The following is a 25,425-nucleotide window of genomic DNA, read 5'->3' as shown; positions in this document are numbered from 1 at the left end:
ATTGGTAGATGGATGGATGGATGGAAAGAGTGAGCGAGAGATACATACCAAAATGGGCACATTAGAACTGAGTTGTGTTCTAAGGGCCGAATTATTGCCAGACGTCAATGAATTCAATTGTGTCGTTGTAATCACTTGCGTCTTTTGTTGCGCTTGTTGTTGTTGCTGCTGCTGTTGGTGAGGTGTGTTGGCCGGTTGAATGGTGATGCCGGCATGCTGCAACGTCTGGTGTGTTGTCGTTTGTTGATGATGTACAGTTTGTGTATTGGTTGCCGGATGTTGTTGCACTAACACCAAAGATCCATTGCTTAAGCTCAATTGATGCGTTGTTGTCACAGGTACAGTGCCGCCAGAGGATCCACCAACTTGACCGGAAACCCCTGATCCCGTTGTGGTTATTTGTTGCAATTGTATGTGATGGGGACCACCGCCACTGGCAATGGTGTTTGTGCCAGCATTGTTTGTTGGATTATTGGCAGAACTGGTGGCAGTAAGTGTGGCATGTTGTAGCTGTACTGTAGCACCATTGGCGTCTATAAATTGTGTTGTAGCTACTTGTTGCTGCTGGTGCTGTTGTTGTTGTTGCTGTTGCTGATGCTGATGCTGTTGCTGCTGTCTTAGGACGTGTGTTACAGCAGCGGCAGCATTGTTGCCTGTCACATTTACAATGTTTATATTTTTGGCAACATGTTGTGGCTGCTGCTGCTGCACTTGGACCTGTTGACTTTGTGAGGCATTTATGCTACCAACGTGCTGCACCGTGGCTGGTATGATGTGTTGTTGCTGTCCATTGGGGCCTACAACTACCAAATGCTGTTGTTGCTGTGGTAAGGCTGTCTGCATTGTTTGGTGCTGCTGTTGCTGTTGTTGCTGTTGTTGTTGTTGTTGCTGAGCAGCTAGCAATGCTGCTTGCCTTTGTTGTTGGAGCTGCAGCTGTTGTTGTTGCTGTTGTAACAATAATGCCTGCCTCTGTTCCGGCGTAATACCCGTATGCGTCACTTTCGGCCCATGACCGGGCACCAAGTGGGTAATCTTCACCGCTTTGCGTCCCTCCTCCGTAAATATTTCGGTAAACTGTTGTATATAACGATTAGCATGTACTCGTGTGCCCAAGGGAAAGCGACAGGATTCACCATTCCGTATACCCTCCCTATAGTCACGATCCACATACAGCTCGCCCAGGTACTCTGAATTTGATGGCCTTTGAAATATTGACAATTTTATGTGATAGACTACACGCCGACCCTCGTTATCATCCCGCTCTGTCTCCAAAATGTACTCTTCTATAAGCTGTGGCTGGCAGTCGGTGGTCTCCCTTGGCCGTTCATTTGTTTTGGCGTATTTATCGATGTTCATCCATTGATCGGGTACTTTCAGGTTAGCCGGATAATCAAGTCGCGGAGGTCGAATGGTACGCATAACATCCTTTGGCCGTTTTGGTACCTTCGAACCAAACGAGGTTAGCATGGTGGCACTGACTAAAGGATTGCCACCACTTCCGCCTGTCGCAGCCGTACTTGCGTTTGACGCACCAAGACTCGGGCGTGATCTCAATCGTGTGAGATAGTCGCACAATTCCAAGCCATAATGATGCGTAAATTGATCCAATTTTCTCTTGCGGTTTATAGAAATTTGTGTATATTTTTTCATTTGACGCCTCATTTCATGGGTGTTAAACAATTGCCTCTCGTGTTGGGAGTTAATGGCAAGCCGTCCTATGCTGGGATCTGGTTCCAGACAAAGTGGCTCAGCCGTGGCTAGTACCAGCTGACTCTCGAGCGCTATCTTATCTTCGGGAACGCAAACGGAGGTGGTTTGATTTAGCGTTGTAGCAACGTGCTGGACATCAGCGAATAATGTTGCATTGGTGGGTCGTAACAGAACGTGCCTCGTATCACAGATATTTGTTGAGGTGGCAAAGGTTTGTCGAAAATCACGTATTTGTGCCACCACACAACCGGCATAGAAAACATTCGGTTTGGCATATATGCGTGGTATACCTGTACTATCTTCCTGCGGAGCTTGTAGGGTGATTGTATTGGCCGCCAGCATATCCATCAAAAAGTCGGGAAGAATTTCGCGATCGATGCATTGCAACAATTGGTCATTCTCATAGGGCCAACGTAGAACTTCAACCAATGAGTATTCTATGCCAGTGGCTGCAGCCGCATCCAAAGAGAAGACATCACTAGGAGAGGCCAAGTGGTCGTGCGATCTTTTTAAATCAGGAGGAATCGCAGACGGGTAAAGTTTACTACTGCCCAAGTGCGAACTACCAATTCCCCCCATACAACTGCCGCTGCTATTAACAATGATGTTGGAATTTCGACTAGACACATTTTTCATAGATGCCGATGACGATGTTAAATAGTCATTTAATGCACCACCAATACCCTCGGCATCGGCGGCCAATACTTGTCGCTCATCGTAGTGCAATGCTAATGCATAGCCCTTGTTTCCAGGATATAAATTAACGACAATAGTATTGAGTCTTTCACATTCGACAACACGTTCTAAAACAAATGAACGGGTTCGTTGCTTGAGCTGCAAAAATATATGAAAAAAAGGAAATATTTTTAAAATGTCACACCAAAATGACTAGATCTCTTTTATTTTTAATACGAGTACATATATATGTGTATGAACTTTTGTGTTTTTTTTTCCTTCTTCCAACTATTTATTTAAACAATGCACTATGGCCCCAATGAGGTGTTTTGGAGGCAACAAATCACGGAATCAGCTAGGACTCTGACAAAATATGAAGTCAATATGGTCTATGCCCCGCATACATACGCATAGCGGTGGACGTTGAAATAGCCTCCTCCAAATTTAGTTTTTGAGCTTCTACTGACCTATTCTATGACCATGTCAAATATGGTTCGTTCCCGTGATCCACTATTTCTGGTAAATATGTTCTAATTTTCTCACTCTTCTCGAGGTAATCAAATACTCATACCAAGAGTTCTACCCCATATGGATGGATGGGATGTTTTCTATAAGACTAGCACGTCAATTTAATGTACTTCCTAAGTCCTTGCGTGTTTTCAATTATGCCAATGATACATATCGAAAAAAACTTCTTCGACCCTGTGATGAGATACAATAGTATGCTTTCCCCTTTATTTTTTCCATGTTTCTCTTTCGTTCTTCTTTTTGGTTCTGATTATTATTTTCATAAAAAACAATAATAAAAAAAAAATAAATCATAGTAATAACAGTAAAATTAAATAACTTCTTGTTGAAAATTAGTAGATTTGATAGAAATTTAAAACAATCGTTGTTGAAAATTAGTAGATAGAAATTTGCACACTGCAAATTATCTTATAATTTAGCTCAAGTAACCAATTTTTATATTTCATATAATTAATTTGAGAAGTTTTATGTTTGAGAGTATCGCTTATTGTAATTTTATTGAATGGGCTCAACAAATCAACGCAGCGCAAAAGTTAAACAATGTTTAACTATGACGACTAACCTTAAGCTTAAGAGCTTAAGAAAAGCTTAGCTGCGAACTACCGAGCGGGTCCACAAGTTTCGGATAGTGGAATGCTCTACACGGAGTAGTTGCAACAGCAGTCGTGGACAATCAGAGGCTGGGCGGCACCGGCTCTTAAACAAATACTTAAGTGCCTATGATGTAGAGCTTGCAAACTATCGATAATCTCAACATTCGATATTTTCGATATCGTTAATTTGCCATCACCTATATTTCAAACGGAAATGAAAGGTAAACATTTATAAGATCGATTTATATACCGAATAAAATCAATACCGAATAAAAAAAATTGTATCTTATAGGATAAATTCAATGTCGGTTCACATATTTTTGTTCAATTTTGCAAAAAATTTAACTTTTCCGATAGTATCGATAAACAAATTTTAATCGATATTCAGATAAAAATTAATATTTGCCAGCTCTACTATGATGCTCGATATGACAAGGCGAGTTATTGACGCCTTTAAATAACCAATGGCCACCATGTTCCTGCGGCGATCGATTCTTTGGATCGAAATGAAATTGCTCACCTACAAAAGCTTGACGAGGATCGCCACCTTCACATGAAAATATGGCAACAACAACAAAAAAAGCTCTCTTTCAAGCGTCAATGTTTTTTTTTTTTACTTTTCCGCGTTGCTTTTGAGGGATTTGTGTGCAGAGTTGAATTTTTGCAACGCGACGCTCAAAACTAAAGCTCAACGCGCTTATTCTTTTTTGGCCTTAAGAGACACAATTTTTATCCGATTTGGCTGAAATTTATTCACGGGATACCAATAAGCATCACACAGGCTGCAACTTTGAGCTCCAATCTGTGTGGTATTCTTCGTTATCACAAGTTATTCCGCTGCGATCGGTCGTTATAGACCGGAACGAGCTTGCTCGCTTATAAGAGCTTGACAAGGATCGCCACCTCCACATGAAAATGTGACTACAAACACAAAACAACTAAACATTCTTATTTTTTTTTTTAGTAGCTTTTTTGTAGGAGCATTATACATAATATAATATATAATTATAATACACCATAAACTCTTTTTTCGACACGCAAATGTTTATTTTTCAGAAACCAAACCAAACGATTAGGCACAACAACTACCCACAACTTTCCCAGATCATTTCTAAATACAGAGTTGCCACCTAGATCCAATATTCGTTTTGGGGATTTTCAAAATCATAGGCTAAAACACCGCTTTTATTGTACTTTATGAAGATTTCTAAGTTCAAAAATTATATTTTTGCTTCTGAAACTGGTCATTGGGCCACCGTGCGATGGTAAATATAAAAAAGGAGATCTAAACGCGAAATTCCTAAAAAAAATTTCCCAGTTTAAATATTTTGTAATATATATATTTTTTTTATTATTTTTATTATCGTGAAGCTTAGGTTAGATTAAGTATGCGTGGCGGTCTATTGCCTCCTCTAGTGGGAATCGAATCCATAGCCCCCCCAAAGGTAATCTGAGCACACTACCAACTAAGATTTTTTGCACTACATAATTTAAGAGAAGCAAAGTAGCAAAGTTATCCCTTTTTCGTTTGACAGGTGACTCTACCTTCTATTGGCGTAACCTGGTGTGGATTTTTTTAAATTTACTGAAAATATCTGATTTGGAACAAGTTTTTAGTTGCCATGTTCCATCCTATCGTTAAGTTAGAATGCTTATTTTGTTTTGGGACGGTTGTAAAAATGAATCCCCTTGTTAGTTTAACGGTAAGTTAATCCGTTTCTCTACTTAAGTAACTGATATCGATGATATCGGTGTGAAATGTAGAAATGAGATAGGACTTACCCCGGTTTCGGCAAATAAACTCAAGTCATTGGCCAACAACTGAAAATAATGATCCTTAATACGCTCATGAATATTAAAAAACTTATGTGTAGACGACGATGATGACGAGGAGCCAGTGGTGGAGTTTTGCGATGATGATTCTCGTTTGGACCCACTGGCTGAGGAAGTTATGGACGAGGTGCTGGTACCACCACCAGCCAGCAGCGAAGAACCTGAGCTATTGGAAGTCGATGTGGAACGTGGTAACGACGGCGAATGTGAGCTTTTTGTATAAGAGGAGTCTTTAATTTTTTGCCTTTTACTTGGCGATGAGGTAGGCGATGCTGTTGCCCCAGACGCTGCGGATGATGATGAGGAGGAGGATGACGAACCTAACAAGTGTTGTGAGTTGTGTGTAAGATGATTGTGAGAATGATGGTGGTGATGGTGTGGTTGTTGTTGATGGTTTGTATGGTTTGTTGACAACGATGAACTTGAGGACGAGGAAGAAGGACGTTTTTCAGCCTTTTTGTTGTTATTGTTATTATTGTTATGATTGCTGCTATTGTTATTATTGACGGATTGCGAAGAAGAATTTACACCCGGCGGTGTAGACAATAGTAAATCTGGAACTACAGGTGATGGTGAGGTAATCGAATTGAAATTCGAAAATGCCGTTGACGCCGATATAGATGGCGATGGGGCCGCCATGGCAATTTGATGCACTGTGGAACTACTATGGCTGTTGTTGATATTGGAAATTGGGCCATGACTCAGCAGCACTAAATTATCATAGTTTAGAGAGGAGCTCAATGTTTGACCGCCACCACTAGCTGCCGTTGTCGACACCGAGGCCGAAGGAGCCAAAAGTTCGGCGGGTGGTTGGTCCGATGGTGTGGGCTCATCATCATCGAATATACATAGCGGAGGTTGACTGGGAATTTGTGAGATGTTACAATGCAACAAACTGTTGTCTATGAGCGAGGATTTAGTGGGAAATGTAACATTAAAAGCCGCCGACGTCGATACAAGTGTCGGCGGTGTGGGAGGTTGCGGTGGCGACAACTGTTGGTTGCTGGACAACACATGTTGCAGTTGCTGCTGATGCAGCTGCCCAGATTGTGTCGCCGATGACGATGAAACGACATTTGTGCCTTGTAAGGCGCTTTGTAATTGCTGATATTGTTGATATTTCAGCTGATGCGTCGAAGATGAAGATGACGGTATGTGCTGATATATTATTTGTGGCTGCTGCTGCTGCTGATGTTGTCTAAGTATAGCCGTAGTTGCTGCACCCGATGCACTTAAAGATACCGAATTCGCATTTGCCGAACTGGAACCTTTAAGCTTCTTCAAAGTGTCATTAATTATGAACTGTAAGAATGTTAAATACGAAAATTATTTAGGGGAAAAGTCTTCTTAATAAGATAAAAATGTATCTTTCTTGGTTGATTTGTGGAGAAAAAGGTACTTACATCAGCTTCTTGACATGATGAGTCCAGACTTTGCATTGTGCCAGTGATGACTTTCGTTACAAATCAATTTAAACATTGACATGGACTTGCTGTTGTACTCCTACCTTACTTTGCATTAAGGAACATTTGCCAATTTCTCATTTAGAAAAATCTGCATTAAAGGATTTTTTACGACGATCTTTTGTTTGTCTTTTGCCGTGTCCCGTGCCTCTGTTGCTGTCACCTATGTTGTTGTTGTTGTTGTTGCTTTATATTTCAATTGACTCGTCGTCTTGCTTTTTGCATGCCATTGACATCAATACCTTCACCATCCTTTCCTTAGCTTGCGGAAAAACCAAAAACAATCAAATGTTGTTACGTCGTAGGATCCAAAAATGTTACCACAAAAATAAGGAACGGAACGGAGGCAGAGACAGGCAAAACCCAGAGTTGCTCAAGTTTACAAATATATCTATATAAATTGCTACTGATGTTGTTGTTTTTGTTACTTTTGCTGTTTTTGTTGGCGTTTTATGTTAGTGTGGTAATGTTGTTGCAGAAGTATGTTTTGCTGCTGTTGTTGCTGTGCTTTCTGGTCACAGAATGAATGTCTTTTGTTTTTGCATTTGACCAAGATGTGCTTGCAGCAGCAACAAAAATAAGGCTAGCTGGCTGGCTCTCACACGGATTTGTTGTTAAATGTGGTTAATATATTTTTTTAACAAAACTTTTGTCCGGAACCTCTCCTGTGGCAAACATTGAACTTTTGCACAAATATCTCGTCGAAAACAAGCAACAACGCGTTTTTTGTTTTGCTTGGCTATTTTGTTAATAATCTACAAAAGTGGTTAAGATAAAAAAATTTAATAAACACCACATAGAGGAGAACACACATAATAATCATTAGTTTGGAGGTTTACACGACTGACTGTGGCTGCTGACTGAAGAAAAAAAAATGGGAAGAGAGCAAAGCACTTGAGAATTTAGCACAGTTTTGTGTAACAAAATACTGGACGTCTTGGTTATTTGTTTAAATATTTGCACGATTCCTTTGATGGGCTAGTCTTTTTCGTTTTTTTGTGATTTTGACGTCCTTCTTTCACACTCAAATAGCCATCATTTTTACGCACTTTTCGCACATTTCGTTTTTCATCTTATTATTAAACACGAATTCATGCTCTTACATTAAACTCTCACGCTCTCACAATCACTCTCCCTCTTGCAAACGTCTTCTTCATTCAATCAATTTTGACATGCCACAGCTGTTAGGGTATTGCCATTGCACAACCAAATAATGGTAAATGATAAACAGCTCAAGCTAAAAAACTAAATTTCTCATCAACATAAGCACATCATTTATTAGTATGGGTAATTGCAATTGCAATGAGCCGTCTAGAGTTCCAATTCTGCCATAAATTCTCTTTTGAATTTTGTACGGATTTTTGCAATGCCTTTTGATGTTTACATGCAATATGCCTCTGGCAACACTGCAAAGCGCGTTCTTCTACATTGCCTTGTGTTTTGACATTTCGCTCATGTTCTTCTCATTGTCACTCAATCCACTCTCCTTTTTTTATTTCTCTTTCGCACTTTTCGCTTGAATTTGTTTAAACAAATTATTTGTTTTTATTTCAGATTTAGCACAACTTTTACTTTGATTTTTCACTAAAATACGCTTAGATTTCTTTTCGGGCTGTTGCCTTTTCCCTGTTGTTCCTTTGTTTTATTTACCTTCCTTTTGTTATAGTTTTCATTTCTGTTATATCTTTATTATATTTTTTTTTCTGTCAAATATTTTTGACAGCAGACCGAGGTGGATAGAAAAAATGCCGTTTCCATCCGAAATGCGAGCTTTACTAAAGCATTAAAAACGACGGGAATACCGTTGGTTGATTATTTTGTATGTTGCGAAAACTTTAATTATCGTTAAAACTTGGTATTGAATTAATTATTGTACACGGATAATACACAAGCGACCGACCGAACGATGTATTGAACTCACTTTCTAACACTTTGTGTGGTGTGATAATGTTGCCATACGTTGAATAAAAGGGAAATCGCTTTAGAACACTGAACTGTACGGTGGGCTGGGTAAGAGGACAAATCCAATCAAAGCGTTTAGAGTCATCTTTAAACATAATAGTTTATTGTGAATTCAAATAGAAGACAAGCTTTTGTAGTAAAGCTGCTTGGGTTGTGAATATCGTTGAAGGTGTTTGGAGTCAAATTTGTCAGATACTGTGGTATGTAAACAATTTTTTTTTCATTCATTGCCGAAATGCGTTATTTTCACGTCTATAGAGGAACTGCAGGGTTTTCTCCTTTCCCTCAAGATATAAGAGCCTGGTTATGCTCTCTTTAACGCAGCATAAATTTAAGAGAACATGTCAGCTGTTGTGTTTTGGCTTATTAATATAGATGCAAATGATTACCGATGCCTGCCGTAATCGGCCCGGCACGGGATAACTATGAGCATCACACAGACTCGACCTTTGAGCTCCGATCTATGTGGTTTTCATTTTTGTCACGAGAAGCTTTGCTGCGAGCTACCGTCCACAGGTTGCGGATAATGGAATGGTCCATACGGAGTAGCAGCAATTGCAGTCGCAGACAATCAGTTGAAATTCTCAGCGGAGAATTTCAGTGAGAAGTTAGGCGGCAGCGGCTCGTGCATAAATACTGAGTGCCTACGATGCTCGATATGACCAGGCGAGTAAATGGCGCCTTTAAATAACCAATAGCCATCACGTTCCCGCGGTGCTTTAGACTGGAACGCGCTTGCTCACCTATAGGAACTAGACGAGGATCGCCACCTCCGCATATAAACATGTGGATACAACAATAACCGTAACCGGAACGTAAAATTTAGAAAACTACTAGATCTATTATATTATGGCCCTGCAGGATGCATTTATAAGGTGAGGTCATGATATTGCCATAACTCTAAATATCAAATGATTTTTCCATACATAATCCACAAAACAGCCTTATAATGATGAAAATGCAAATATAAAACACATTTAAAAAAGATAAGTTCTATAACAAAGATTATTTCTAAAACCACATTTACATTTGAAGTTACTGCCAATTTGCCAATCAAGGTTTTTGTGCTAATAATGCAACCTCTTAATTGTACGATGATTTCCCTGTAAACTTAAGATACATTTTTGCAGTATTAAATGTACATTAACGAATGCGCACGGTCTTAATATGCATTATAAGATTGATTTGCCGCGGACTCCAACCTCGTTGATTGGGTTTAGACTTATATGTCAGACTTTTCTTTGCTGTTATCGCAATGTTGCAGTATCTCGCAATAGCCTCAACATTGTTGCTGAAACATGTTGAGCCATTTGCAACCAACCTGTATGAATGGAGGAGGAGAATGTGAATGGCAAAATCAAAATGAAATTCCTGATCAGCAGTGCTCAGTGTACAGCTTCCATTCGCCATGCACATCCTTGTGCTGCCCCGCACAGGAATGTGTGGGTTAAAACAATTGAAATAGACCGCCATACTGATGAGTTTCAAAGGCGGTAAATCCCTTTCCAATCATTCGATTCTCTAACTCCTCACCGGCGGAATTAACGATATTTGTCGGTAAGTGCTATTCTGAATCGAAATTTGTCGGTAACTAATGAAAATCATCGGTAACTTAACAACCAGAAAATAGTAGTCGCTAAACCTTACCCACCAAGGCGTGTTTAATAACACAATTACAGCTGATGGAACTTGATATGTCAATTAATTTTTGATTTCGCCTTATAAAAATACGAGTTTCAAAATAAATATTTTATAAATTAATTATAATATTTGCTACTGTTATGGTTCTTCAACTTTGGTTATATAATGGTACGCGTTTAACAACCTCAATTGCTATCAGCTTCATCCTCGTAGCCAACAAGCTTCAACCCCTTCCTTTTCAAATGTCGTGAAACTCCCACGAATATGCAAGAGCATCAAAAAGGGGTACAAAACCCGTCTTTGAGCTCTAGTCACTATATTCCTATTTGAGCCCTTTGCTAGTGGAACGCTAAATATCTTGCTCATCTGCATCGTATGAACTCAATCCAGGAGGAATCCTCATGTCCCTCGGAGAGTCAGGCATTTGACCCATGTGATGCGTCGTCCCTGGTTATAATCGAGACACACGTCTATGAAGTTGGGCTTGATTAATCCCAGCTCACAGGTCTACAGTGGGTGGTTAAAGGCATTCACTTGGTAGCTATTTTACCGCCACAATAACCTAATGAAAACTATTTGAACCTGCCATCTTGGTGGCTTTGTGGGTAAATTCTCTTAAGCTTATACAAATCTGCAAAACTTTTAAATTTGTTTTTTCTTGCTTGACAATCAAAAATTAAAAAAAAATAGTTTTCTTCGCCCTGTTTACAAATTTTGACATATCAAGTTCCCAAAAAGATGCTTTGTTGTAGAAATTCGCCGATGCAGCCACCTTATAAATAGGCCTTGTTACCGACAATATTTAAATGTTTTGAAAATTAAAATTTTTAAGAAAATGGATTTTTTAAAGTCATTTTGCTTTCCTTAAAAACTAGCTCACCCAAGCACGCTTCCCGGTGCCTTTTTAATACCAAACACCAAAGAATGGAAGTACATTTATTTTGTTATTCCGTCTGCAACACATCGAAATATGGATATTTCGATTTTGCGACCCTACAAAGTTGTTATAGTACGATTTAATGATGTCTGTTTGTCTTTACGACCACATTTTATAAATAAGCAATTTCCACGTGTCATACAGACATGCGGCTCCATGTCACTTTCGCAGTTATAAAACGGGTTAATTTACAACCGATATGGCAGAAATGTAGGAGGCATAATGAAGAAATGTCCACTGTTGAAAGTTATGAGCTTTTCAAAGAAAGAAATATCAAATGGAGGCTGAATATTGAAACGACCAATTTTTTATGTAGAAAATTCCATTTTTGGTTCAAATGACAAACATGTTTAAATGTAATCTAAATTTAAGAATCCATTACGTTTTGTTCCATATGACAACCTTTCGCCTAGAATATTGCACCGATCGGTAAAAAAAACGAGTTGCGCCTACACGAATATCCCGTACAATAGCTTTCTTCAGCGCAGCCATACTGGCATATTTCTAGTCTTGGACATCCACTGTGTGAGCAAAATTAGGCGGAACATAATTTTGTAGCCGTACTTGCTTTACACCATGGCAAAACAATTAAAGGTGGTCTCATTTGTACAGCAAAGCATATGCTGCAATCCGCCATCTTGCCATCAAGCTGATCGAAGTTTTGCCAACACATAAGAAATTTGTGTGCGTGTGTGCATACGTGGGCGTACATGAGCAGAGAATATGGTAAAAAGAAGATAACAACAACGAGAATACACACACAAATCTGACATGTTAATACCGTCAAACCTGGCCGGCTTGTTGCGTGAGACCACGTTTTTAAATCCGCCTTGGCTTTACAAGTGCTTTATGTTACGTTGTCGACACTTGTTGGTCGGTACGTCCATTATATACGGCCGAAATATTTACGTGTCCATGGTTCCAAAGCAGCTTCCAACCGTTCCTGGAATTTTATTCATCTCATCCGCCACTTCTATCGATTTCTCTCATATTTTTCTAATATAAGGCGACATCTTTACCCTCTGCCAAGCCTTTTCCCTTCTAAACACCTAATGAGGGCAGAGTGCTGCTCTGAAGTTGCTCTAGGGCATCGAAATTTTCCCTGGAAAATAAAAGATTTATTTAAAACAAAAACTTTAAAATAATAGCTGTGTTCGGGAACTTAAAAATTTGTGCATGCACAAATTTTTACTGGAAGTCGTTCGGATATTTTAGTTGCCAGCAGAAAAGTGCGCGAGAGAGGGCAATTTTTGACAGTTTGATAAAGAAAAATTTTAAAGATTAGCACTACAGGATTTCATTTGCGCCTATCGTAATGGCATAGACATCCTCCTAAATGTATGTATGGGCACTTGTCTGGCAGTTTCACTAACATACCGATGTCGAGTGTCTGGAGGAAGACCCTCAATTCCATTCCCTGACTACATTTTGCAGTCATCTATGAGGACAGAGGTCCTCCTCATCCTCCCAAAATACAGCATTCACCTCCCATTACTTTCTTTGCGGAAAGCGAAAGTAGGATACTAAACCTAGTACAAAGGGGCCCCTATTCTGGGCTGCCAGACGTGACGACGTTACGTCATATTCACCATTTTTTGCACAAAATTGGGCTTTTCTACGCTTAGCGGGCTTTAAATCCCTCTACGTTTTGACGATTTTGTTTCTCCCTTAAAAGTTACAAAATTATTGAGGTCGATATTGGGAAACGGAGTACGTTTTTTTTGCTAAATATACTAGTACAGTCGAGTTTTTACTATCTCGGTTTTGGTGTTAAACAAGGCCCGTCTTTTTAACATGTTCTTCATCGATATGCACTATATTTAATCTATTGGGTTGCCCAAAAAGTAATTGCGGATTTTTCATATAGTCGGCGTTGACAAATTTGTTCAGAGCTTGTGACTCTGTAATTGCATTCTTTCTTCTGTCAGTTATCAGCTGTTACTTTTAGCTTGCTTTAGAAAAAAGTGTAAAAAAAGTACATTTGATTAAAGTTCATTCTAAGTTTTATTAAAAATGCATTTACTTTCTTTTAAAAAATCCGCAATTACGTTTTGGGCAACCCAATATATTATAATAGCATACGTTTTGTGAAAAATCGAAATTTCAATTAAATTTCCTCGAATTTTAGGTTGACAATTTTCTGACGTTTTTTCAAAAAAAATTTAACGATTTTGACGATTTTTGTTCTCAATTTTGACGATGCTTTACCAAAAAGAACTGGCCGTACTGCCCCTATTATTGATTTTTCACATTCATTTCTCTGAATTGTAAATGTTAAGAGGCACACAAAGCGTATTTATAAGGTGGCCGCATCGGCGAATTGCTACATCAAAGCATCTTGATATGTCACAATTGGTAAACAGGGTGATGAAAATTCAATTCCGCCTGACATTTAAAATTTTGGGCAAATTTGGTTCGACCAATCAAAGCAAGAAGAAAGAAGTTCATTAATTGTTTAGTGATTGATTTCATACGATGTTGATGGGCAGGATAATTAGAGGGATTTTTAGGTCCTTTAAAAATGAGGGGTATTAAGTTTATTGGCTACGAGGATGACGTGAGACATGGATTGGGGTTATACTATATGCCATAACGATAAACGGAAAAAAAGATTTGGGGAGGGATTAACTGTTTTCTAATTCATTTGTTGTTGTAGCCATATTTGTATGTGGAGATAGCGGTCCTCGTGAAGCTCCAAAAGTGAACAAACTCGTTTCGAGGACTACCCATTCAAGCTTAATTATTCACATTAAGTTGTAATAATTCTACAGATAAATCATAAAATAGGAGAATAGCAGTTTTCTTTACATAAATTTTTGGTTTTGAAATTTTTTAAACTTCAAATTTTACCAGCTGACACAAAAATGGAACGTAGAATTTTGTTTTACTGAATTCTACTTTTCGATGACGGTCGAAAGACGTTCGGTAATTCTTTGCATGTATTTTCACTAAGCAAAACAAAACAGCTAACATGTTTTCCTACATTTACGAGAGCATCATCAGGCCTCTACAATTAGTAGTTTGAAAAATTCCATATACTTAGGAAAAATTTTTCTTAACCACTGTTTACTTCAAGGTGGATTTAAAAAGGTGGTCTTACGCAAACAGCTGGTAACAACAGGCCAAGGCAAAACAATTACAGGTAGTCTCATTTGTACAACAACCACAAATCATATGGTGCAATCCGCCATGTTGCCAACCAGACGATCGATATTTTGCCAACACACACAAAGAAATTTCTTTGTGATTGGGGTTGTTGTACAATTAGACTACCTGTACATACATGGGCAGAGAATATGCGAGAAAGAAGATAATAACAAAAAAATTACATGTACATGTGTGAAAAGTGATTTTCATGTATGTAAGTTTCGTTTGTATTACACGACATGTACAACTCTACATGTTTTCAATTTGGCATGTCATTAGACAACATATTTTGATTTTCCTTTTATTCCAACTTTCGGTTGCCCAGAATCAAAGCAAAATACGAAAAAATGTTCGAACAAATGCCAGAATCAAAACAAGTGGCACGCTTTTTCCCGTACCGAGACACTAATTAGAGTAAAAAATTATATCGCCTGAGATTGTTTTCAACTTCCTTGAGTGCAGATTTAGTGACTCGCACGATAGAAAATGTTTGCAGGGATACTCAAAATCAGGGTTGCACTAATCACAGATTTTGTCAGATAGTGCACTCAATATTTTGTTGTTGGGCAACTGCCACTACCTGTAAATGAATATATCTTGTTTATAATGGCTCAACAGATATTTGGTATCCTTATTTAAGCTGAGTATTCTGTTCAGCTTTTCAAGCGGAATGCTGTCAAATTAAATAAAACGTCGGCGAAACGTTGGCTGAAAAAACTATTATAGTGGCAACACTTGAAACTTTTGTCGGCATCATTTTTGTTGTTTTATTGGCTTCAATGGTTCGTTTTTCTTTATTTATTTGAGAAAAAATATATAAAATAAAGAAAACAAGATGTGCAGATAAAAATATGTGTTTTGGGTATGGAAAAGAAAACATTTGATTGCTGTCAAATTCCGCTCGCGGAACAATTACAAATTTCAGCGGCTATTCAGAAAGTAGAATAGAATACGAACCCTTAAAGTGGAATATCTAGGGGGTGCCGCGCAATCTCCAAAGGCCGCCTATTAGAGTCAATAATGACAATATGGAATATATTTACCGACCATAGCAACATAGGGCTCAAATGGAAAGTACTGGGGGTAGAGCACCAATATGATATCCACATTGGGGCAAAATATCTGAAAGGCCGTACCAACACCCCCAAAAAGGACGTATTTCCCGTCAGTGGCAGTATAGGGCTCAGATAAAATAAGAGAGTGAAAGAAGGTGCAGCGGTCCTGATTTTCACTCCTAGAGCCACTGCAAGCGCATTTATTGATCAATCTATCTAACATTTTGTACAACGCTTTCCTTGACGACTGCCACAAAATCTATAAAATTTGGCCGAAATAAGTTCAGATTTAAATATAGCTCCCTTCTTCGATTTTGAGAAATATTGCAATAAATTGCTCATTTGTTAACAGATTCTCTCTAAATTTGGCAGGAAGGATTTTCTTATGAATCTTACTATCGGTTCAGATTTAGATATAGCTGCCATATACGTATTTCTCCCGATTTTCACTTCTAGAGCCACTGCAAGCGCATTTATTGATCAATCTCGATGCCTACCGCAATATCTAAGAAGTTTGGTCAAAATCCGTTCAGATTTAGATGATTGTAAGATTTTGGATAATTTGCAATAATGTTGTCATTTGTCAACCGTAGTTACAACAGTTTGAACATATTTGTTTTGCTCGAAGTTTGATGTGTTGTTCATTAATCCATCTGAAAACAACCGCCGAAGTTCATCAAAATTGGTTCAGAATTAAATATAGCTCCCACTTTGTACTTATAGGGTAGGTGTAGAGTATTATAAAGTCGGCACCGCCCGACTTTTGCCTTTCCTTACTGGTTTTACTTTTACATTAAGTTGCTTTTTCATAAAAATGCTTAACGAATTGTAGGGAAACCAAAAAAGTCTAAATTGGTCTGGTTAGAAAAATCTGCGCTTCCTAGAACTTAAAACTTAGAATAGCCAATTCTATTTCTTCGTTACTCAGAGTAATTCTAATAATTTTCCGGGCGGTTTACTGGCCCAGCGTCCCAACCGCATGGGTTATGTGCCGCTTGCTCCAAAATCCGAAGCTGGTTTCCAGCTGCTCCTAACCTGGGATCAGACGCTGATGTTGGCCATTGGTTATTTGAAGGCGATCCTCGTAAAGCTTCTATAGGCTCCCGTAGCGATCGGTCCCATGGACTAGAACGAGCTTACTCATATTAATGAGTTTACGAGAATAGCTGCCTCCAGATGCAATGTGGCTACAACAACAACAACAAACTAAGTCCGGCACGGGATAAATACGAGCACCACACAGGCTGGATATTTGAGCTCTGATCTGTGTGTCGTTCATTGTTATCACGAGAAGCGTTCACAGGTTGTGGATAGTGGAATGCTCCATACGGCGTATCTGCGATTGCAGTCGCGGATAATCTGCGGTATCGAGTGGAGTCCCAGTGAGAGGCCGGGCGGCACCAACTCATGCATAAATACTGAGTGCCTATGACATTGAGGCAACCGTAGCGCAGGGACATGTCTTCGAATCCTGGCAAGAAGATCAGAAAAATTTTTCAGCGGTGGTTATCCCCTCCCTATGCTGGCGACATTTTGCAGGTAATATGCCATGTTAAAACTTCTCACCTAAGAGGTGTCGCAATGCGGCACGCCGTTCGAACTCGGCTATGAAAAGGAGGTCCCTTATCAGTGAGTTTAAAATTTGAATCGGACAGCACTCAACAATATGTGAGAAGTTTACCCCAGTTCCTTAGCGGAATGTTCATGGGCCAATTTGTTGCCTATGATATAAAAAAGCGAGTTATTGGCGCCTTTAAATAACCAATCGCCATCATGTTCCCGCGGCGATCGGTCATTTGGACCGCAACGAGCTTGCACACATATAGGAGCTAGACGAGGATCGCCACGTTCACATATAGACATGTGGCTACAACAACAACGACAAACTAAGCAAAAGCGGAAATGAACTGCAAACAACTGAACACATACAAGGTCAATTTTCGGCACTGGCAGGTAAAATCTTCTATTCTTGGGGAAATTCTCTATCCGGTCTTTTGGTGGTAACAAGGCAAAGTCGAAGATGAACTGCAAACCAAGAAAAGGCGAAATTGAACTGTAAACACATACAAGGCCAATTTTCGGCACTAGCAGGGAAAAGCTTGCCATGTTAAAACTTCTCCCCAAAGAGGTGTCGCACTGCGGCACGCCGTTCAGACTCGGGTATAAAAAGGAGGTCCCTTATCATTGAGCTTAAAATTTGAATTGGACAGCACACAATGATATGTGAGTCGTTTGCCCCAGTTCCTTAGTTCCTATGTTCAAAGGCAAATTTGTTCCAGCGGCGATCGAGCTTGCTCACATATAGGAGCTAGACGAGGATCGCCTCCACCTCCACAGATAGACATGTGGCTTCAACAACAACAACGACAAACTAAGCAAAAGCGGAAATGGACTGCAAACGACTAAACACATACAAAGTTAATTTTCGCATTCACAGGTAAAAGCTTCTATTGTTGGGGAAATCCTCTATTCGGTCTTTTGGTGGTAACAAGGCAAAGTCGAAGATGAACTGTAAAGAATTTAAAACTAACTGGGTCATTGATCGACACACAACTAACTCTAAAATTGTTTAATATTTGTGAGTTGATACAAATTCCACCTTCATTCTCAGTGACTAGGTGTAAAGGAAATTCTTTTGCCACGAAAGACGGCCAAACGACAGGATCGTTTAGAGTAGATTAAATATAATGGACTCTACCGGTGGGACTCACCAGATCTTATCCTAAACTAACCTCATCTTTCCCAGGCCTAGGTTGGCATTTATGATTTCTTAAAAAAAAAAAAACACATATCTGAACATGTTTTGTTTTATACTTTATTTTGTCTGTGTCTGTGTTTCTGTTTTGTTTTTCATTACAAAGAAGTTAAAACTCTTAAACTAAACAAATTTACCTTCTTCTCTTTGTTAAGTAAATAATAGGAATTCAGCATGAATTTAAATATTACACACAAGAAAAAAATACTTAATACTTAACAGAAATTCAGGAGAATATTGATTACTTGCAAATAAAATTTATAAGATCATGAGTTAATTCCTTACAATATAAAACATACAATTAGAACAGGGCGTATAACAGGACAGTGTGTGTGTGTGTGTGTGTGTGTGAATGTGCGTGCGTGGGAAACGCGCGTAAGTGAACAAGTATTTTGCTAAAATACAAAACACTTTCCTGGGCTACTAAAGGGGTAGGGCGGAGGGGTGAAGAGAAAACAAATTGGGGAAGGGAGGGATTGTCAAAACTTAAATTTAATGATATTCAAGGTTATTTGATTCGGTTATGCGAAACCTAAACTTTTTTCACCTGCCCATCGATGATTTTATCGTTCATGCATTAATACTCTTAGAATTTATTCCATAGTGTGGTATTACCATATATTTTCTATATAATGTATACATACATGTGTTTATGTATGTATGTACATATGTTCTGGATACTAAAAATAATAGTAATAATAAATACAGGTAGTAGATAGAAGGTATTAGAGGTTGAATAAAATTATTAGAAAGCATACAAATACAAAAGAAGGGTAAACTCTAAAAACTATTTAATCGAAACAAATCATACGTTTGAGATCTTTTATAAAAATTTAAATGATTCTTGTTTTTGTTGTTTATTTTAGTCGTCGCCAACAGACGATGTTGTATACTCATATGTGTACAGTGTTGCGCTACATTTAGGTAGGAGGAGGCTCTAGATTATTGAAGTTAACTTATAGTTCAGAATGCAAGGCAAAAAACTTAGAGTTTTCGCTTCTCTGAGTGCCCGTGGTGCTGTTGTGTGTTCATTGTTTGTTTGTTTTATCTTTTTCTCCAACAAATATCACTTCTTAGAAAATATCACTCCAAATCACTCTGGCGGTTTTTAGATGATAGCTAGCTAGCTAGTTTACTTTCGCATTTCTTTGCTCTCTTGCAGCCTCTTCCAGGTATCACCCAGAGCTTTGGCGAAATGGTCGTCGACAGAAGCCAGCACCTCAGCGCTACTATTTCCGCCCGTAGTTGTGGAAGACGTATTCGTTTTTATGGTAGCCGTTGAGGAGGAAGACGGTGAGGGCGATGAGGGGGCAGTGTTACTATTGCCGGTTAGCAAAATGTTGGGATTCGTTGTACTGGTGGGCGATGCTGGTGGTGTGGGATTGTGAGCTTTGATGGTTTGCAAACCAGGTTCCGTTTTTATTCGCATTATGGCCGGCAGAGTGGGTGAGGCATTTGGTGCAGCGACATTGGTAACTGGAGGCGTGTGGCGAGGCGATGAGCTTGGCGAATTCTCAACAGATGTAAAACGTGACAGTGACATCGCCGTGGTTGGCTGAGAATTATTGGGCGGCAATGGTGAAGCTGTTCGAGAACCGGCCGTGCTGGAGATGGGCGATTGAGCTGGGACCACTTTCAAGGTAGGCGATTGTGGTGATTGTAATGGCGTTTGCAACGTCACGGACGTCGTTCTTTGTAGGGCTAAAGGCTGTTGCTGCGGCTGCAGAGGTGCCCGCACAACCAATGGTAGCGGTGGAGAATTTGGCTCACACATATGGCCCACTATTTCTGGAACAGCTTTGATGCGCGCCGCCATCAGGGCATGCGACTGCTGCTGATGGGCCTGTGGTAAAATGTTGGGATACGCAGGAGGTGGAGGAACTAATGTGCATTGCCCAGGGGGTGGTGTGTGCAGTGGCGGCCCAGTTATTGGTGGAGGTGTTCGCACATGAGCCGTTGGCGGCTGTTGCGGTTGAGGTGAAGGTGTTTTCGTTGTTTGGTTGGTGGGCGATTTCTTCGCGAACAAGGCAAAATAGTCATTTCCCAAGGAGCGACGGAAGTGTTCATCAATTGATTCTGCAGATAAGAAAAAAAAATATGAGAATATCAAACAAATCCATAAGGGTTTGTGATGGTTTAATGATTTTACCTGAGCTACGATTGTCATTTTCCCTATTGGCAATCAGAGCACTGTCCCTGATGTCGCGTTTTGGTGGAGCTTGAGTTATAACACTAGGACGTGGCAATGACGGAACAAATTGTGAGCCTGGCAATGGCTCACGGTAAGGTGGCGGTGGTGAGTTTCTTTGTTTTTGGCTACTCGAAACGGACATATCTAAAGGGGCTTCATCCATTTCAGGGCCAGACACTGGTTGCAAGCCTTCAGAGTGAACAATTCCCGCCAAAGCATGCATGTTGTTGAGATTGTGAGAGGTGGGAGCGGGTGGTGGCGAATGCCTATTTGTGGTTTCACAAAGAGGTCGCATTCCCACAGCGGCCGCGGCGGCCATCATCATGGATATTTGATGGGCATTCGAGTGCAATTGGTTTGAGTTGGCGTTAACCGCATTTGGGGAGACTTGTCCATGGGCCATGGGTGGCGGAGATGAGCTGGGCGAGGCAGCTCTTACACTGCTGGTCGATGAACCTGCTGATGACGAGTGGTGATGGTGGGCTGATGAATGATGGTATTCACCGGTACGCAGCCGTTTTTCTCGGTGCCAAGAAGGCGAGCCTACAAACAAGAGAAATTGGAAAGGTTAATTTAATTTATTTTTTTCTAAAAATTGCTTAGTTCTAAAATTTGGTTTTACTTATAAAGTGTGACTTTACCGCACACGCCATGTGAAGTCCCATGCCTGCTTTTGCGGACGGCAATGGAAGGCGATGCAACAATAAAAACAACACACATCAGCTACTTACTTCGCAATGCATGTGGGCGTTATTATGAATCATAACCTCAAATAAACTTGAAAAAAACAAAAACAAAAGAGAAACAATGTTACAATGTTCGTCCGTTTGTTGTTTGTTTTCGTTTTTTGTTTTGCGAAATAAGTAAAGAAAACATAGTAAAACTTAACAAATACAATACAACAGACGTGACATTAAATCCATTGCTGAGTCAGCCTCTTACTCTCATAAGTTGGGCTCCCGCTGCTCTCAGATACAGTGTTGTGAGTAGCCAGTGTGCGTGTGTGTGTGTGTGTTGTGTGCATGCGGCGAGTGGGTTGGCGATGTTCGATAGTAGAAAACGGGTTTGTTGCTTAAGTCTTGTGTTTTACTCCTGGATTCATTAAGCATTTTATTTGGAAATAAAAATTCAAACACTCACTGAGACGCTGGGACGCACACTCACTTCAATCTGTGCCCAAGAGGAAGAAGAAGCAGTGAAAGGCAATATAAAATCACAAAACAAAAAGTCAACATCAAAACTCTCCACAAATGTGAAACAAAACAAAACAACTTAAGCTAAAGCTAAACATTTATTCAGAGAGCAATCATGATGTTAACGGCTGATGGGAGAAGACGGGTGGCTGGAAGAGTGAACGAACAAACGAGTGGAGAATAAAAAGGCGTCTTACATACATCCGGCACTGACATACAAACAAACAAACTTTAAAAAACAGCAACAGCAACACGACGTATGAAGGAACGAAGAAATTAACGTGTAGACAGATGGGACAAAACTAGTTTGGCTACCGTGATACGCTTTACGTTTTGTTTGTTATGATTGCGGGGCGATCGTCTATGCTACGTTTAAGAGATTTTTTTCGTTGTTTTTGTATAACTCATCGGTTTTATGCCCACCAACCATCCAACCAACAAAACCAATGCAAATTAATGGAAATGCTATGAGTGTATGTGGGTGTGTGTGTGTGCATTTTCAGTCGAAAATTGAATCACAACATACGAGAGCAAATCACAACATACCCCTAAAGTAGATAGCCAATTATTTATTCGTTGCCATAGTAAATTATGTGAGATGTAAAAGTTCATATTCAAATTGTGTGAATTTTGCATTAGCGTTAGAATTAGAAAAAGGATAAATAACACCCAGAATAACCTAAAGGGATACCCATTCTTTTGACAACTTATGGGGAAATGTTGCATACTGATGTATTCCAATTATTTATTTATTTTATTTTCTGAATTTTGTAATTTTAAAGCCCTATAAGAGCCCATTCAAAAATATTACAATTAGTCCATCAACTGTAGAAGCGAGTTGGCAGCAGAAGTGGAGGCAGAAAAAAATTGAGAAATTTAAGGATAATTCAAGAATATTGAGGGGTATCTGTATCACAGCTTGAAGCCCATACTGAGTCGTCTAGTAGAGGCATGACATTCTACAACCTTCCAGATGACGAAAGCTATGTAGTGTCATAAACGTGGTTAGGATATGATTTTACCAACATACCAACATACATTTGTCTAATATAAAACCACACATCCGTCTTCCCACCATTTGGTGACCAATAGTAGCGGCGAGTGAAGTACCCTGGACATGGAATGATTGATATCGGTATGCCTAACCGCATTCAATCTGCATGATTGTTAAGCAATAAACCCCCTTCTCCATAGCGTAAATCGGTGAACGCTTACATCGATATCTCTTAAACTGTTGTAGATTATTAAGCCTCTCGTTTTTCACAGCCTTAAATATTCTATAGTTTGGTATCCTTGTAAAACCAACAAGGCACAACTGAAACGGGCAAACTTTACTCCTCCTCATCCTCATTAAAGTAGCAAAGCAAACAAAAAAATCTATTCCAGCCTCCTGACGGTTTATCCAAACTTCTATAAATCGAGTGCCAAAGAAAAACGTCGTCTCCAAACTTGCGATAAAAACATTAAAGCACAAACGTTTTGTGTATTAACCAACTAAACGAAAAGGAAATATGAAGGGCCCCTTATTTGTTAAGCAATTTTTTTTATGTTCAAACTTGTTCATGATTCTATGCCTTCTAGTCCAAACCCATTTTTGTATTGCATCCCTTCAGACAGGGTACAGTTGATTGTTGGCATGTGGAATCACAATAACCAGTTTTGTTTAAATGAATTTCATTGATAAAATTCCAAAGACAGTACAAAAATATGCAGCAACATCTTTACAATCCCCTCCCCTCCTCTCCCCTCCCCATATCATACAAATGGTTTGAATAACGTTTAAGGTATTTACTTAAGGCCTATAGATGCGGTACAATCCACCACACCAGAAGACCATTACTATTGATAGCTGTGAATCTGTTGGTGGAGAATCTTGGTAATTGGGGCCAAGGAATGAACGTAATAAACCAACACTCATGTGGGACACTCGAAAAAGCCCTCAGGCATTTTTCACATATTTTTCGCTGCATTTAAGGCAAAAAACGGATTGCCTTAAAAGGCGGAGTTGTAGGCACAACGGCTTCCTCCTTAACGCAAGATATCGTCGTCATCATCATCATCGCCGTCATGAATTGGTTAAATTTAGCCGTATGAGGTCTATACGCAAGTTGGCTAAAATAGTTTCTGCAATAACGTCGTTTGCTGCGCTGTAACATAAAATCGCCTACTCTTGTTTCCTGTCGACCGACCGATCGACCTAAGGCACACAGGCATCAAACATGGCTTAACCAATGTTTATAGGGAGTCGTTTGTATGTGTGCAAGCAAGTCATCGTTCAACAGGATGCTGCTGGGCAATGATACGCATACGCAAAACAAAATGAATTTGAGATACTCTGCTTGCACTGCCCCGCTGTGTAAATTTTTTAACAAAAAAAAAAAAAAAACATCACCGGCAACGTTGAGTCTCCTTCCAGTCTTGGGCCTTCCCTGCACCTTTTTAATTTTCATGAATGTGCGCAGCTCCGTGCAACCATCCATACAATCCCGCTAAGCAAAGGCACTGGAGCAGATGGTTGCTTGGTGTTCGATCTCTGATTGCGTTTGGATGGAAAACAAAAACAAAAAGAGTGTGTGAATATATTTTTTCCCTGCTCCACAATGATGCCCATAAACAGAATGTGCATGCCAGCCAAAAGAGCACATCTGTTATGCATTATGGCCCGTTTCAAAATCTTGGCTTATAAAAAACGTTTAACGCAAAACAAAGCCAACAATGTTAAGGCTTACAGAATAAGGAGCCATTGATCCTGGTATTTTATTGAATTCGGCTTCTTATGCGTGCAGCAAAAAGTTTCTGTGAACTAAGGGCGTAAACAGGCATTATTGTTGTGTTGTGTCGAGATAAGAAGAAGGATAAGAACTAAATTTGGCTAAAAATTTAAAGAAAAAAAAAATTGGAAGGTGTATATCTTGCGTTCTATAATAGATATCCCAATCATGGGGGCAAACTTTGTAAGCACTTTTAAACAAGGTACACACAACAAGCCCGAACCCATTTTGTAGGAGTCAATTTGAAGGCCTCCGGGCATTTTAAGGCCCTGAAATTTCGGTGTACGGAAAAAATTATTAATGTTATGCAATTAACATTACCTCCATCACCGGACTTTAATCCTTGGAAAATTGGAAAAATCAACCGAGAAAATTGCAATACCAAAATTGCAGACAAATCGGATGAGAATTTCGCCCTCAATACACCAGATCGGTTTAGATGGGAGCTATATCAGGCTATAGACCGATTCTGACCATATTTGACACGAATGTTGTCATTTTTTCTATAAACTGCGAAAAATCATGACAATATCTTTAAGCGTTCCAATTTTATAGCTCCTCAATTTTCAAAACAAAAAAAAAAATAGTTTTAATTTTGTTTTTTCCGCGCATTTTTTTATTGCGGTATTCCTCTGCATGTATAAGAGATGTAACCATCTACCCCTAAATTTATTTGCAAATTGCTAACCTCGGGTGAAAAACTCCTCTGGAGGTGTCGAAAGATCTTGTATTCTGACCTTGTCGTTTGTGATTTGCGTAGACATTTTTAAACTGATTTTCAACTTACACACAGTTTCAGATTGCTTGCAAAAAAATAAAATAATTTTGCTGCATCATGTTTTGAAATCCGATTCTTCAGTCAAACGCTATGGGGGTTAGAAATCAAGATGGACAACAACAAACTACGGGGTGATTTATTAGCTATTACCTTTTTGGCAACACTGGTTTAAACAGCTCACGCACGTTTCGTG

At 39.4% G+C, this 25,425-nt stretch overlaps 2 protein-coding genes and 1 long non-coding RNA gene across 9 annotated transcripts in view; 1 reads left to right on the top strand and 2 right to left on the bottom strand.

Moving 5' to 3' along the window:
* LOC106089616 (uncharacterized) overlaps positions 1 to 8,701 on the bottom strand; it is a 29,371-nt gene extending 20,670 nt beyond the window's left edge. For 2 of the 5 annotated variants that reach the window (XM_013255523.2, XM_013255524.2), the window contains exons 1-3: positions 6,743 to 7,641; positions 5,289 to 6,641; positions 49 to 2,544 (exon numbers count right to left, since the gene is read on the bottom strand). In XM_013255523.2, the coding sequence (XP_013110977.2) occupies positions 49 to 2,544; positions 5,289 to 6,641; positions 6,743 to 6,778 (3,885 nt within the window). In that variant the 5' untranslated portion in view covers positions 6,779 to 7,641. The other 3 variants (XM_013255521.2, XM_013255522.2, XM_013255520.2) reach the window with 3 other exon arrangements.
* Positions 8,702 to 10,203: 1,502 nt separating this feature from the next.
* Positions 10,204 to 10,525, top strand: LOC131994946 (uncharacterized). Its single transcript, XR_009396987.1, has 2 exons — positions 10,204 to 10,321; positions 10,388 to 10,525. It is a non-coding gene; the product is annotated as an uncharacterized LOC131994946 (long non-coding RNA).
* Positions 10,526 to 18,337: 7,812 nt separating this feature from the next.
* The window catches only part of LOC106089614 (proline-rich protein 36), a 106,382-nt gene continuing 99,294 nt past the window's right edge, over positions 18,338 to 25,425 (bottom strand). For all 3 annotated transcript variants that reach the window (XM_013255517.2, XM_013255518.2, XM_013255516.2), the window contains 2 exons: positions 20,449 to 21,033; positions 18,338 to 20,375 (listed from right to left, as the gene is read on the bottom strand). In XM_013255517.2, the coding sequence (XP_013110971.1) occupies positions 19,432 to 20,375; positions 20,449 to 21,033 (1,529 nt within the window). In that variant the 3' untranslated portion in view covers positions 18,338 to 19,431. The remainder of the gene's footprint in view (positions 20,376 to 20,448; positions 21,034 to 25,425) is intronic.

Source organism: Stomoxys calcitrans, chromosome 1 (genome assembly GCF_963082655.1).
Source record: "Stomoxys calcitrans chromosome 1, idStoCalc2.1, whole genome shotgun sequence".
NCBI classification, from domain to species: Eukaryota; Metazoa; Arthropoda; class Insecta; order Diptera; family Muscidae; genus Stomoxys; species Stomoxys calcitrans.
The sequence above is the reverse complement of the archived record's forward strand: the minus strand, read 5'-3'. Positions and strand labels throughout refer to the sequence as shown.